Source organism: Protomyctophum parallelum (assembly GCF_964188405.1).
Source record: "Protomyctophum parallelum genome assembly, chromosome: 22".
NCBI classification, from domain to species: domain Eukaryota; kingdom Metazoa; phylum Chordata; class Actinopteri; order Myctophiformes; family Myctophidae; genus Protomyctophum; species Protomyctophum parallelum.
The window spans coordinates 32,905,386-32,918,242 of record NC_139714.1 but is presented as its reverse complement, the minus strand read 5'-3'; the positions used below and the strand labels follow the sequence as shown (position 1 = coordinate 32,918,242).

The 12,857-nt window shown below is 42.5% G+C and overlaps 1 protein-coding gene across 10 annotated transcripts in view; it reads right to left on the bottom strand.

The window, feature by feature from the left end:
- Window positions 1–12,857, bottom strand: part of mybpc1 (myosin binding protein C1) — a 107,902-nt gene that overhangs the window by 57,360 nt on the left and 37,685 nt on the right. For all 10 annotated transcript variants that reach the window (XM_083757980.1, XM_083757981.1, XM_083757976.1 and 7 more), the window contains 2 exons: window positions 7,806–7,969; window positions 6,536–6,668 (listed from right to left, as the gene is read on the bottom strand). In XM_083757980.1, coding sequence (XP_083614106.1) covers window positions 6,536–6,668; window positions 7,806–7,969 — 297 coding nt within the window. The remainder of the gene's footprint in view (window positions 1–6,535; window positions 6,669–7,805; window positions 7,970–12,857) is intronic.

Sequence of the window (12,857 nt, the reverse complement as noted above, 5' to 3'; positions counted from 1 at the left end):
AAAATATGTCATTACAACGACATCAAGGCCTGTCCAAACACATTTTAGTCGACTAAATCAACTGTAGATTTAGTCGACTAAAACCGTATGACATTTAGTCGACTAAAACTAGACTAAACACTAGAACATTCCAGGTGACTAAAATGTGACTAAAACTAAGTGAAAACTATTCAAGAGACAACGACTAAAACTAAAATGGAAATTTGCTGCCAAAAACAACACTGCGTCACAGCTCGGTTCAGAGAGTGTGACGTGAAAGAGTCAAAATGGCCGCCATGTGCATAGAACGGGAAACTGATTAACGACACTGGGCTCCTAAATCCATGTCTTTTGAAAGCAATTTTTTGGTTGGAGAAACCTTGTATGTCCCAAAAATAACCTCCTGTGTTCCAATGGATCTAATTATTGCTTTTCATTGGTTTCAATATTTATAAAAGCCAAAGAAACAATTTCCAAGTGGCGTATTTTCATTGTGAAACTTTTAAAAGTAAAAAAAAAAAAAATTATCTACTAGCCCACAACACGTTGTGACATGCTGTGTATTTGTAGAAAAATACTGTAGTGTAGGACAATCATTTAGAGAAAAAAACATCAAAAGGTGAAACTTGGAGATGCAAGGATTCTGCCCGTTTGTTGTAGCTAGTATTACAAATACAATTATAAATAACAATGACATTTTAATGTGCATCAATTTCTAAACTGTAAAAGAAAAAGTCAAAGAAACACCACTTGCCACACAGACACAAAGCAAAACCAACGTGCATACGGAGTTAGTTAGACTGGACAGAGAAGTGGCTTCAAACCAGAAGTGTGTGATGTGTGAAGAGCAAGGGTCAAGGGGCGCTGATATGGTTCCCGCTTCGCATTTGAGTAAATGGTGCGCTGTGACTGGCCAGTCACTGTGATTGACAGCCTACACCTAAACCTAACCCTAACCTTAACCTCAGTAAAACTATACCTAAACATAACCTCAGTAAACTATACCTAAACCTAACCCTAACCTTAACCTCAGTAAAACTATACCTAAACATAACCTCAGTAAACTATACCTAAACATAACCCTAACCTTAACCTCAGTAAAACTATACTTAAACCTAACCCTAACCTTAACCTCAGTAAAACTATACCTAAACCTAACCCTAACCTCAGTAAAACTATACCTAAACCTAACCTCAGTAAACTATACCTAAACCTTACCCTAACCTCAGTAAAACTATACCTAAACCTAACCCTAACCTTAACCTCAGTAAAACTATACCTAAACCTAACCTCAGTAAAACTATACCTAAACCTAACCTCAGTAAACTATACCTAAACCTTACCCTAACCTCAGTAAAACTATACCTAAACCTAACCCTAACCTTAACCTCAGTAAAACTATACCTAAACCTAACCTCAGTAAAACTATACCTAAATATAACCTCAGTAAACTATACCTAAACCTAACCTCAGTAAAACTATACCTAAACATAACCTCAGTAAACTATACCTAAACCTAACCTCAGTAAACTATACCTAAACATAACCCTAACCTTAACCTCAGTAAACTATACCTAAACCTAAGCTCAGTAAAACTAACGCAGTGGCTGGGGGGCGTTTCCAAGAACCCGAATGCGAAACTAATACCATATTAGCCAAAAGACCAAGGGGACAACCAGAAGTGTGTGATGTGTGAAGACGGGGACAAAGGAGCCAGTGGACAAACTTACTTCCTTTGACTTAAGGTCAGCGATGGAGCCAGAATGGTTGCCGGAAGAGCACAGGAAATTGAGTATGGCAGTACAGGAAGAAGGAGCACCATGGCAAGGGCATGGCACATGACACAGTCAGACAGACAGACAGACAGACAGACAGACAGACAGACAAAGACAAGACAGAGAGACATCATGCCTAGAGGGGAAGGTACTGTAGGTAGTCGGCAGTAGGGATGGGACGATAATCGTTAATATTGTTTATCGTGATTTAAAAAAAAGAATTGGAATTCATGGTGAAATTGTCCCCTGTCCTACGCTAGGATGAATTGACATTTAGTTTAGCTGCAGATTCAGTACCGCATAAACTCTCATGCTTGATAAAACAGGCCTGTGAGAAGTGCATTTGGTACGTTCTCATTTCACTCTACACAAAATCGATTCACCGAAAACAGCAGATCTATAAGCTCATACAACACGTTGCGACGCTTGTAGATCAGCCATTTTTGGCAAACGTTTCCCTCGGAATAGGGATGCTGGGGGTTTAAGTGGTTAACAAAAGGGGCCTGAGTTTTAAGCATATTTTGATAATCACGATAATATCGTTAATCACAATAATTTTTTGCCACGATAATCGTGCCGTGCTGTTTTCATATCGTCCCATCCCTAGTCAGCAGAAGACACAGGGTTACAACACAGAGGACATTACAGTGGCGTCTTCAGGACGGCAAAGTCCAGGAACCAGAGACCAGAAAACTGCAATGACCTCCCAGATGGCTTTAACCTGGCATGGCTTTGACCCATTCTGACCTGAGATCAGATTCATACAAGGTTTCCACTGGACACACTGGTCTGATTAAACCCATTTTAGGCCTGAGGCCGATTCTACAAATGTCTTCTAAATCCACTTTTCTGAAAAATATATATGTTGCTATCAGTGGTTCTCTAACTTTTGTCATGTCAAGGACCTCCAAAATTGTACAGTATTTATTTTCCCATCTAAAAATATTGTGTTCCAAAAGGAAAATGTAATGACGACAGATAAACTATATCATGTAGCCTATTTATTTTAGTCACAATTCTTACATAATCAACTAATCGCAAAATAATGTATTACTTATACATTTTAAAATACGTGCAAAAAAATAACTGAAATAGACGAACTAGTCTACAATGGGTTAAATAAAACTTTACTTCAATTTTACTTATCAGTGATTTGGCCTCTGAAATATGTATTTGGAGTTTATTTCGTAAAAGAGTATTATAATTGTGTAACATAACTCATGTGGTTATCTGAGTTTTGGGTTCATTGTATTGCTAATTGTGCTCGGACATATGTATTGAGTTTGTGCTTAAAATGTACTGTAAATTATACAAACTGTTAATAAATATTTCAATCAATCAATCAAACATGGTCCACCTGCTATAATATAATGGAGGCTGGCAAGTGGCATGTATAGAGTTTTGGCGTGGGCTAGCAATTAGCTTAGACGACACCAGGGGAGAGCTGCCAATCAGGTGTGCAGGTATACAAAATGTAAAAATAGTAAAAAAGGTTCTCCTGGGAATCAATCGGGAAAACACATCTACAGAACAAAGCGGAGATCCGGGCACACTTAAAAGTTAAAAACTTTATTCAACCGACATGTTTCGACCTATACTGTCTTCATCTCCTATTATTCTCCTTTAATTGTGTCCAATCTAATCTATTTTTGTAAGTATTATTTTTGCCCAGCAGGGCCTGCACTGTATGAAGCCATATCACTTTTGGTAGTTTGGAGGTAAACAAAATACCAATAATTGAATTTGTGGACTTGTCTGTGTACTTTTTGAAGCCGTATAGCTGTTCGGACAACTGTTATACTGGCCTTTGCAATCTTTGTTTACAAAGCCTTAAAGGAGAATCCCATGCTAGAAGGCTTTCTTACCTTTATTTGTAGTTGTTACGTCCCCAACAAAGAGGTCCAGGTGTTATTTGTAGTTGTTACGTCCCCACCAAAGAGGTCCAGGTGTTATTTGTAGTTGTTACGTCCCCACCAAAGAGGTCCAGGTGTTATTTGTAGTTGTTACGTCCCCACCAAAGAGGTCCAGGTGTTATTTGTAGTTGTTACGTCCCCACCAAAGAGGTCCAGGTGTTATTTTGTGCAAAAGCACATTATTGGCCATTTCTCCTACCATAAGCCATCACTGAATTGAATTGAATTGCATTGCATTGAATGGGGCATTGGGATGTTGTGCTAATTTGCTTATTCCCATCGCTCAAAAATCTATTTTTCTCTTTATAATGTAAATAGTATCCAAAGCGGCACACTTTACTACTTATTTACACACTTTACTACTTATCTCGATGGAAATAAGCACATTTAATAGCACAAAACCCCAAACCCCATGGAGGGCTTATATTGGAAATAGCCAATAATGCACTTTTGCACAAAATAACACCTGGACCTCTTTGGTGGGGACGTAACGACTACAAATAACACCTGGACCTCTTTGGTGGGGACGTAACAACCACAAATAACACCTGGACCTCTTTGGTGGGGACGTAACAACTACAAATAACACCTGGACCTCTTTGGTGGGGACGTAACAACTACAAATAACACCTGGACCTCTTTGGTGGGGACGTAACAACTACAAATAACACCTGGACCTCTTTGGTGGGGACGTAACGACTACAAATAACACCTGGACCTCTTTGGTGGGGACGTAACAACTACAAATAAAGGTAAGAAAGCCTAGTTCTAGCATGGAATTCTCCTTCAAAGCTCAAACGGAAACTTTTTAATTTATAATGTTCAATGACACAATTAAATTAAACGGTTGAACGCAAATATTTGTGTGACACGTAAATAATCGTGGTAATATTGTTGGTATAACGACCCTGCCGGTAATTAAAGGTATCAAAGCCATGCTTCGTTAAAGACCTGTGAAGGAGGTACCGCCTTTTTCCTGTGCAGAGAAGGAAATGTAGTTCATATTATTAAAGGAGAGCAGAAAGAGGACAGAAAGAAAAGAAAAGCACTGCACTTCCACCCAAAGAGGAGGCTCTGAGGGAGGCGCGCCATAGAGTGCACCTGGCTGTAGTTCCACCCAAAGAGGAGGCTCTGAGGGAGGCACGCCATAGAGTGCACCTGGCAGTAGTTCCACCCAAAGAGGAGGCTCTGAGGGAGGCGCGCCATAGAGTGCACCTGGCTGTAGTTCCACCCAAAGAGGAGGCTCTGAGGGAGGCGCGCCATAGAGTGCACCTGGCTGTAGTTCCACCCAAAGAGGAGGCTCTGAGGGAGGCGCGCCATAGAGTGCACCTGGCCGTAGTTCCACCCAAAGAGGAGGCTCTGAGGGAGGCGCGCCATAGAGTGCACCTGGCAGTAGTTCCACCCAAAGAGGAGGCTCTGAGGGAGGCGCGCCATAGAGTGCACCTGGCAGTAGTTCACTAGCCTGGTTAATAAACCAGACTAATATCGCACGGACCGTGGGATATTAGTCTGGGGAGGCTCAGCTCGGATTTCATTTCCAGGGGGGCGGGTTGAAACATTTTCTCTTTGACGCAATTGGTCAGAGCTACTGTCAGTCAAAGGTCTCAAGCAATGAAAGTCACTGTACCAAAGCCCGCCCATATTGCATACCGTGTCCCGATTGGCCGCCCCATTTCTCTGGTGTAGGAAATGGGCGTACAATTGAGCCTCTCCAGACCGAAATCCGCCGGCAGGCAATTTATTTTTGCCAACGGCTGATTCGGTCTGGTTTATTAACCAGGCTAGTAGTTCACAGGAGTGTCAGTAGTTCCTGGAGAGTCAGTAGTGATCGTCGACTAACCTTTTTCACTGACGGAAACTAAATGGAAACTACTGTACATGAAAACTAACCTATGATGACTAGAACTATAAGACTAAATATACTGACAATTTCGTCAACAAGTAAAAACTGAAATGTTAGGAAGGGACTAGTGCACAGGAGATCCAGTATAAGTAATTTTACACTTTGTTGCATGCTGAAAATAGCCGATCTACAAGTTCACAATGCGTCGCAGCATTGTGAACTTGTAGATCGGTGTAAAAGTGAAAAATCACTTTAGACTAAATCAACTGTAGATTTAGTCGACTAAAATTGGATGACAATTAGTCGACTAAAACTAGACCAGCACTAAGGCACTCCAGGTGACTAAAATGTGACTATTAAAAACGATATGAAAACTATTCAAAAGACTGACTTTGACTGACTTATGTGTGTGAGTTGAGCGTACATTGATAATGGTACTGGTTTGTCAATCATTCTATAAACTAAGTAGTGTTTATGAATATAATAAGGGCCTGTGTGCACGAATGGTAACCACTGTTTCTCAATGTGGGGGTCCGGGTGGAACCACCAGGGGTCCAACTGTAACCGGGTGGAACCACCAACTGTAACTCAGACAGAGTTACATGAACACTGAAGATTGTACAGTGAAGATCGGGGATCCCATGGATAACCAATGGTATCAAACGGCCTAATAATGCATTATCAACTGGGAGACCTTGAAATGAAAAGGCTTTTGAGAAGCACATTTTATATGTGTTAATTTAACTCTGAGTGTGTACAAAATGGTTCCACCTGTGAACCATTGCTTTTTATTTTGACGTGACAAAATAAAACAAAAGACATTTATCAAAAGGTCACAAAATCACAAATGAAACCCATTTCATGATAAAACAAAACAAACTAGTAAATCCCCCAAAAATGCTTTTCATTTGTGTGACAGTTGAGAGGGGAGGGGAGGGGAGGGGAGGGGAGGGGAGGGGAGGGGAGGGGAGGGGACATAACATGATGAAACACAGGAAACAGGAAGATGTGGTCGTTATACGTACTTTGGAGTGGACCTGATTTCCTGTCCGTTTTTGTACCATTTCAGCTCCACGGTCGGGTCGGCCAGGTCCACCACGAAGCGGATCTTTCCACCTTTGTCCGCCTGGTACGCCGGTTCCAGTTTCTTTGCAAAAGCTTTCCAGAAAAGGTCAAAGGTCAAAGTAAGGACACTGAGTCATTGAAACTCACAATGCTTATTCTGTATGTCCACAGTTCAAGTTCTCTCACAGCCAGACAATATCTTCATCATTATTATTATCATTATTATTAACTTTAACCGTGGATGTGTTTCATTTAGGTTTTTGTGTATGTTCAAGTCAAGATGCAGTGCCGTAATTTTTTTATAACTTTTTCTGTTTTGTTACGTGTCTATTGAGGTACTCTAATTAATGAACTGGTGGGTGTGGCCACTAGTATAATCATAGTATTTATATCATATTTATATTCCAGTGGTGGAAAAAGTACTCAACATTTCTTACTTATGTAAAAGTATCGATACTGCAATATAGAAATGCTCCCCATTACAAGTAAAAGTCCAGACTGTAAGCTGTAGTCCGTTGCACAGACCTATACTGTACAAGCTCACACCGCGTTCGCAGCGGGAGGCGTTGTGAGCTTGTAGGTCGACTGTTTTCAGCATGCAACCAAGTGTAAAAAAATGAGGCATGTCAAAATGAACACTGCCTAGTGCCTACTGCCTAGTGCCTAGTGTGTAGTGCCCAGTGCCTAGTGTCTAGTGCCTAGTGCCCGCTTCCCGCTGCCCACTGCCCAGTGCCCAGTGCCAGAGCTACCAACCTGCACACATTTTGTGTACCAACCACGCAATTCTAGGCGTATAGACACCTAGAATTGCGTGGTTGGTACACACAGTGTGTGCAGGTTGGTAGCTCTGCAGTGCCTAGTGCCTAGTGCCTGCTGCCTACTGCCTACTGCCCAGTGCCTAGTGCCTGCTGCCTGCTGCCTAGTGCCTACTGCCCAGTGTCTAGTGCCTACACTGCCTAGTGCCTAGTTGCGACGCGTTGTGAGCTTGTAGATCGGCTATTTTCAGCATGCAACCAAGTGTAAAATGACTTATACTGGATCTCTTGTCCACTAGTCCCTTCCTAGTCTAGTTTTTATTTGTCGACGAAATTGTCAGTATATTTAGTCTTAGTTTTAGTCATCGTAGCTTAGTTTTAATTTAGTTTCCATTTGTTTTTGTCAGTGAAAATAGGTAGTCGACGATCATTTTTTGTCTTAGTTTTAGTCGCCGAAAACAACACTGTACGGTACCTTCACTCTTCTTCTCCTCTTTCTTGGTCTTCTTCAGCCTCTTCAGCAGGCCCCTGAGGTCCGTGATGCCGTAGTTGAACGCTATCTTCTCGTATTCGTCCGGCTTGGCGTTCTTCAGGATCTCCCAGACGTCCACGTCCGGCTGCTCCTCCTGTTTGGGCTCCCTGTTTGGGGTTTGGTCGGGATGCACAAGGTGAGGCGTGTGAGGGCGGGCTGAGCGCGGTGCGAAGCTCTCGCAACGTGTCTTGAGGAACCGTTTCTCTTTACGGGGAAATCTTTCTCTTTTGTGTCTGGAGCTGATTAGTCGGGGATCCAGTGGACTAGACTGTAGCACTGCAACAGTTCATTGAACTAGTCGATTTAATTGATTATAAATATAGAAAATTAGATTTATGAATTGATCGATAAATGGCTAAGATTTTCTGTTCAGTCTGTATTGGTTATTTTTTTTTGAATAATCGAGAAGGATTTTTATTGTTCTATGGAATTTGTTTTAGTTTTATAATCGACTAAATCAGTTTGTCTGATTTATGACTTGAGACCTGTTTTATTCTTTGTCATACAGCAATACTAGAGCATACTAACTTATTTACACGCAACTCAACAGTGGGTGCAGGGCCAATAAGGCAATTATGGACCTGACGAAGATCTATCAAGATCGAAACGTTGTCGTTTAACTCAAAGTAATTATTTACCAAAAGGATGTCGCCCTACCTCCTTCCATACAGCAATACTAGCCGATCTACACCTCACAACACATTGCATCGCAACACGTTGTGATCTTATAGATCCGCTATTTTCACTATTCTTAATAATTATCCCAGCCCAAAATCATGAATGTTTAATAACTGCCTCGTGGCCATTGGAAGTAGTTACGTAGTTCTTCTGCCGACGGACTGGATTACTACTAATTTACATCCGGTTTATGATGACTGGATTACTACTAATTTACATCCGGTTTATGATGACTGGATTACTACTAATTTACATCCGGTTTCCCTGCCGCGCAGACTGAGAGAAAAGGATAATGTTAGCATTAGCTCACAAGTCACAATGTTTATCTTTCTCCAGAAACGTTAATACCGTATATATGTCGATCACGATGCGGTGAAATATCATCGGATCGGATGTTTGGTAAACCACGGGCAGCGCTTGTAGTTTCAGAGATAACAGCGAGGGGAAAAGCCTATTTTATATAATAGGACACTATGGGATTTGCATGCATGTTTCCTGGTGCTGGGGGGGGGGTATGCAAGGCGTTGCCTAGCAACCATGACGGGGCTAAAAGTTCGATTTAATTTCAGCTAAAACAACGGGTTTAATTGAAAGAGTGAAAGAGTTGATTACTGATTATTTATCAATAAACATGTATTGATTCGATGAACTGTTGGGCCCCTACTAGTGTGTACCGTAGCCTACTACTCGTGGCTTGCAAACCTCTTGTCAGCCAATCACGAGTTCCTCAGGACATGTCACACAAAGGGATGGGCGTGGTCTATTATGTGCCGTGACATCAGCCCTGAGGTCAAGGGTCAGGTGTGACAGACAGGAAGGAGTGCAACGGTGTGTGAGCTACATGTGAGGCGACTTTTCACGCATTAACAGAATGCGTTCAGATCGTGACGTCTACACTTATCTATCTATCTATCTATCTATCTATCTATCTATCTATCTATCTATCTATCTATCTATCTATCTATTCATCCTTAATATTTGTAGTTCAATTAATTGGAGAAATGAAAGAAAATTAGTCATTATGTCATCAGAACTCAATGAAGCATTGTGTGTGTATGTGTTTAGGGACTCATTAAATACATTATGACTCAATGGACTCAACATGATGGCTACATGGGAAAGAGTGGCAGCATGTGGGGACAACAAGGGAAAGAGTGGCAGCATGTGGGGACAACGAGGGAAAGAGTGGCAGCATGTGGGGACAACGAGGGAAAGAGTGGCAGCATGTGGGAACAACAAGGGAAAGAGTGGCAGCATGTGGGGACAATGAGGGAAAGAGTGGCAGCATGTGGGGACAATGAGGGAAAGAGTGGCAGCATGTGGGGACAATGAGGGAAAGAGTGGCAGCATGTGGGGACAACGAGGGAAAGAGTGGCAGCATGTGGGGACAACGAGGGAAAGAGTGGCAGCATGTGGGGACAACGAGGGAAAGAGTGGCAGCATGTGGGGACAATGAGGGAAAGAGTGGCAGCATGTGGGGACAACGAGGGAAAGAGTGGGAGCATGTGGGGACAATGAGGGAAAGAGTGGCAGCATGTGGGGACAACGAGGGAAAGAGTGGCAGCATGTGGGGACAATGAGGGAAAGAGTGCAGGCAGCATGTGGGGACAACGAGGGAAAGAGTGGCAGCATGTGGGGACAACGAGGGAAAGAGTGGCAGCATGTGGGGACAACGAGGGAAAGAGTGGCAGCATGTGGGGACAACGAGGGGAAGAGTGGTAGCATGTGGGGACAACGAGGGAAAGAGTGGCAGCATGTGGGGACAATGAGGGAAAGAGTGGCAGCATGTGGGGACAACGAGGGAAAGAGTGGCAGCATGTGGGGACAATGAGGGAAAGAGTGCAGGCAGCATGTGGGGACAACGAGGGAAAGAGTGGCAGCATGTGGGGACAACGAGGGAAAGAGTGGCAGCATGTGGGGACAACGAGGGAAAGAGTGGCAGCATGTGGGGACAACGAGGGGAAGAGTGGTAGCATGTGGGGACAACGAGGGAAAGAGTGGCAGCATGTGGGGACAACGAGGGAAAGAGTGGCAGCATGTGGGGACAACGAGGGAAAGAGTGGCAGCATGTGGGGACAGCGAGGGAAAGAGTGGCAGCATGTGGGGACAACGAGGGAAAGAGTGGCAGCATGTGGGGACAGCGAGGGAAAGAGTGGCAGCATGTGGGGACAGCGAGGGAAAGAGTGGCAGCATGTGGGGACAACGAGGGAAAGAGTGGCAGCATGTGGGGACAACGAGGGAAAGAGTGGCAGCATGTGGGGACAACGAGGGAAAGAGTGGCAGCATGTGGGGACAACGAGGGAAAGAGTGGCAGCATGTGGGGACAACGAGGGAAGGAGTGGCAGCATGTGGGGACAACAAGGGAAAGAGTGGCAGCATGTGGGGACAACAAGGGAAAGAGTGGCAGCATGTGGGGACAACGAGGGAAAGAGTGGCAGCATGTGGGGACAACGAGGGAAAGAGTGGCAGCATGTGGGGACAACAAGGGAAAGCTCATTTATTTCTCCTTTCATTTTGTCCTTCTCAACTTGCCCATCCCTTTGTTTGAGTGCGTTTGTTTCAGTTCACCACTTCACAGATGCTCTGACACTGTTAGACCAATGAAGGTGTCCAAAGACATGTTAGATCTGTGAGAACCAAGTTAATGTTAGTTTGGCTGAATAAAGAACATTCAGTCAGTCCTTTCTCTCATCGACATTTGCCCCAAATGTCCGAAAGGTTTCGGGTGAAAAGCACGAAATATTATTCCAATCTTTCTAGTTTATTTCCCCCCCCCCCATCTTGTTTATTGTCAGGCAGTTATCAAGAAGGCTGAAATAAACATTGTGGCATTTGCCTTATATTTCTACATTTCTACGAAAATATGAATGTATTGGTAACACTATTTTACATCATCATATATGGATGATCCCCCAGCACTTCATCAATGATTCAAAATGCTGCTCTGTCTCATCATTACATTTTACTTTGTTACACAATGTTGTCAAACAGTTAAAAAAACAAAAACAAAAAAAAGTATTTTATGTATAAAATCATCTTTTTTTTTTTTTTTTTTAAGTATTTTATTTGTGTAGAGCGAAAAGGTTTGTGTGACGAAAGTATGAATTCCACCTGATTTATACTGCAAGCTCACAATACATCGCAGGCAGCGTGATGCATTGTAAACTAGTATATTTTATATTTATACTAGTGTAAATCACCCTTTTAGCGTCGAAAGTGGCGTTCAGCTCCTTCAGTGCCACCTGGTGGTCACCAGTTTAGGCTCTGAGTGCCAATTCTCCCATTATAAAAAAAGAGAGGGCGTTTTTATTTTATTTTTTTATTACGTCTTGTCGTCTTTGGCACTCAGTGCAAAGACGTCTCGGTTACGGGATTACGTCCCTGGCACTTTATAGCCACCCATCTCCAAGCAAAGAAAATACAAAATATAATGATTCAAGGCCCATTTCCATCATTCATTACCAAGAAGTGCTGGCGGAGCATTTAGGAAATGCTGTCTTCAAATGAAGTGTTACCAGGCTACAGTAATAATAATAACAATAATGATAATAATATATTATTGTTATTATTATTAGGCTACAGTAGGCCAACACTGAGCTACGTTCCGTCATGCTGGGGGACTATCTATAGGTTACTTACCGGGCGGTTCAGTCTAATGGTTTAATGACCTATACGGTACTCTCTCTACTAACCTTTGATTTCTGAACATATAGGGGAAGAAGAAGAGACAAGCCCAAAATAAATGTGTCGTTTATGTGTCGCGGGAAAAAAAACCCAGACCGACTCCCAAAAAAACTCAAAAATACAACTCTCACTATGTGAGGTTTTAAAATATTATGTTGCACTGTATAGTTTCACCATGTCTAATACACGCCATGTCTAATGTCATGGTGTGTCTGTAAAGTTATTTACCTCATGGAAGGTATGTTTTATGTTGTAACTGTACTGCAACTATAGTCACATTTGAACAGTATGGGGTGTTTTACATGCTGTGTAATATACACTATATTGCGTCGCAGTCCCTCCCCCTTTCAGAACAACGAGTGGCCCAGGAAATGATTTTCCATTAATTTTCCCCATAGGCTTTTCCTAAAGTATTTATTTAAAGACGGTTACGCCGCGGACAAAGCCAACTCGGATCGTGACAAATCATGACAATGAACACAATGTTTTGGGCCGATCAAATAATTTATAAGAAGGAAAAACAACAAAAAGTGTTGTAACCTGCCGTTTTTTTCTACTTTCTAATGATTTGATCGGCCCAAAACATTGTGTTTGTTGTCTTGATTTGTCACGATCAGAGTTGTCTTTGTCCGC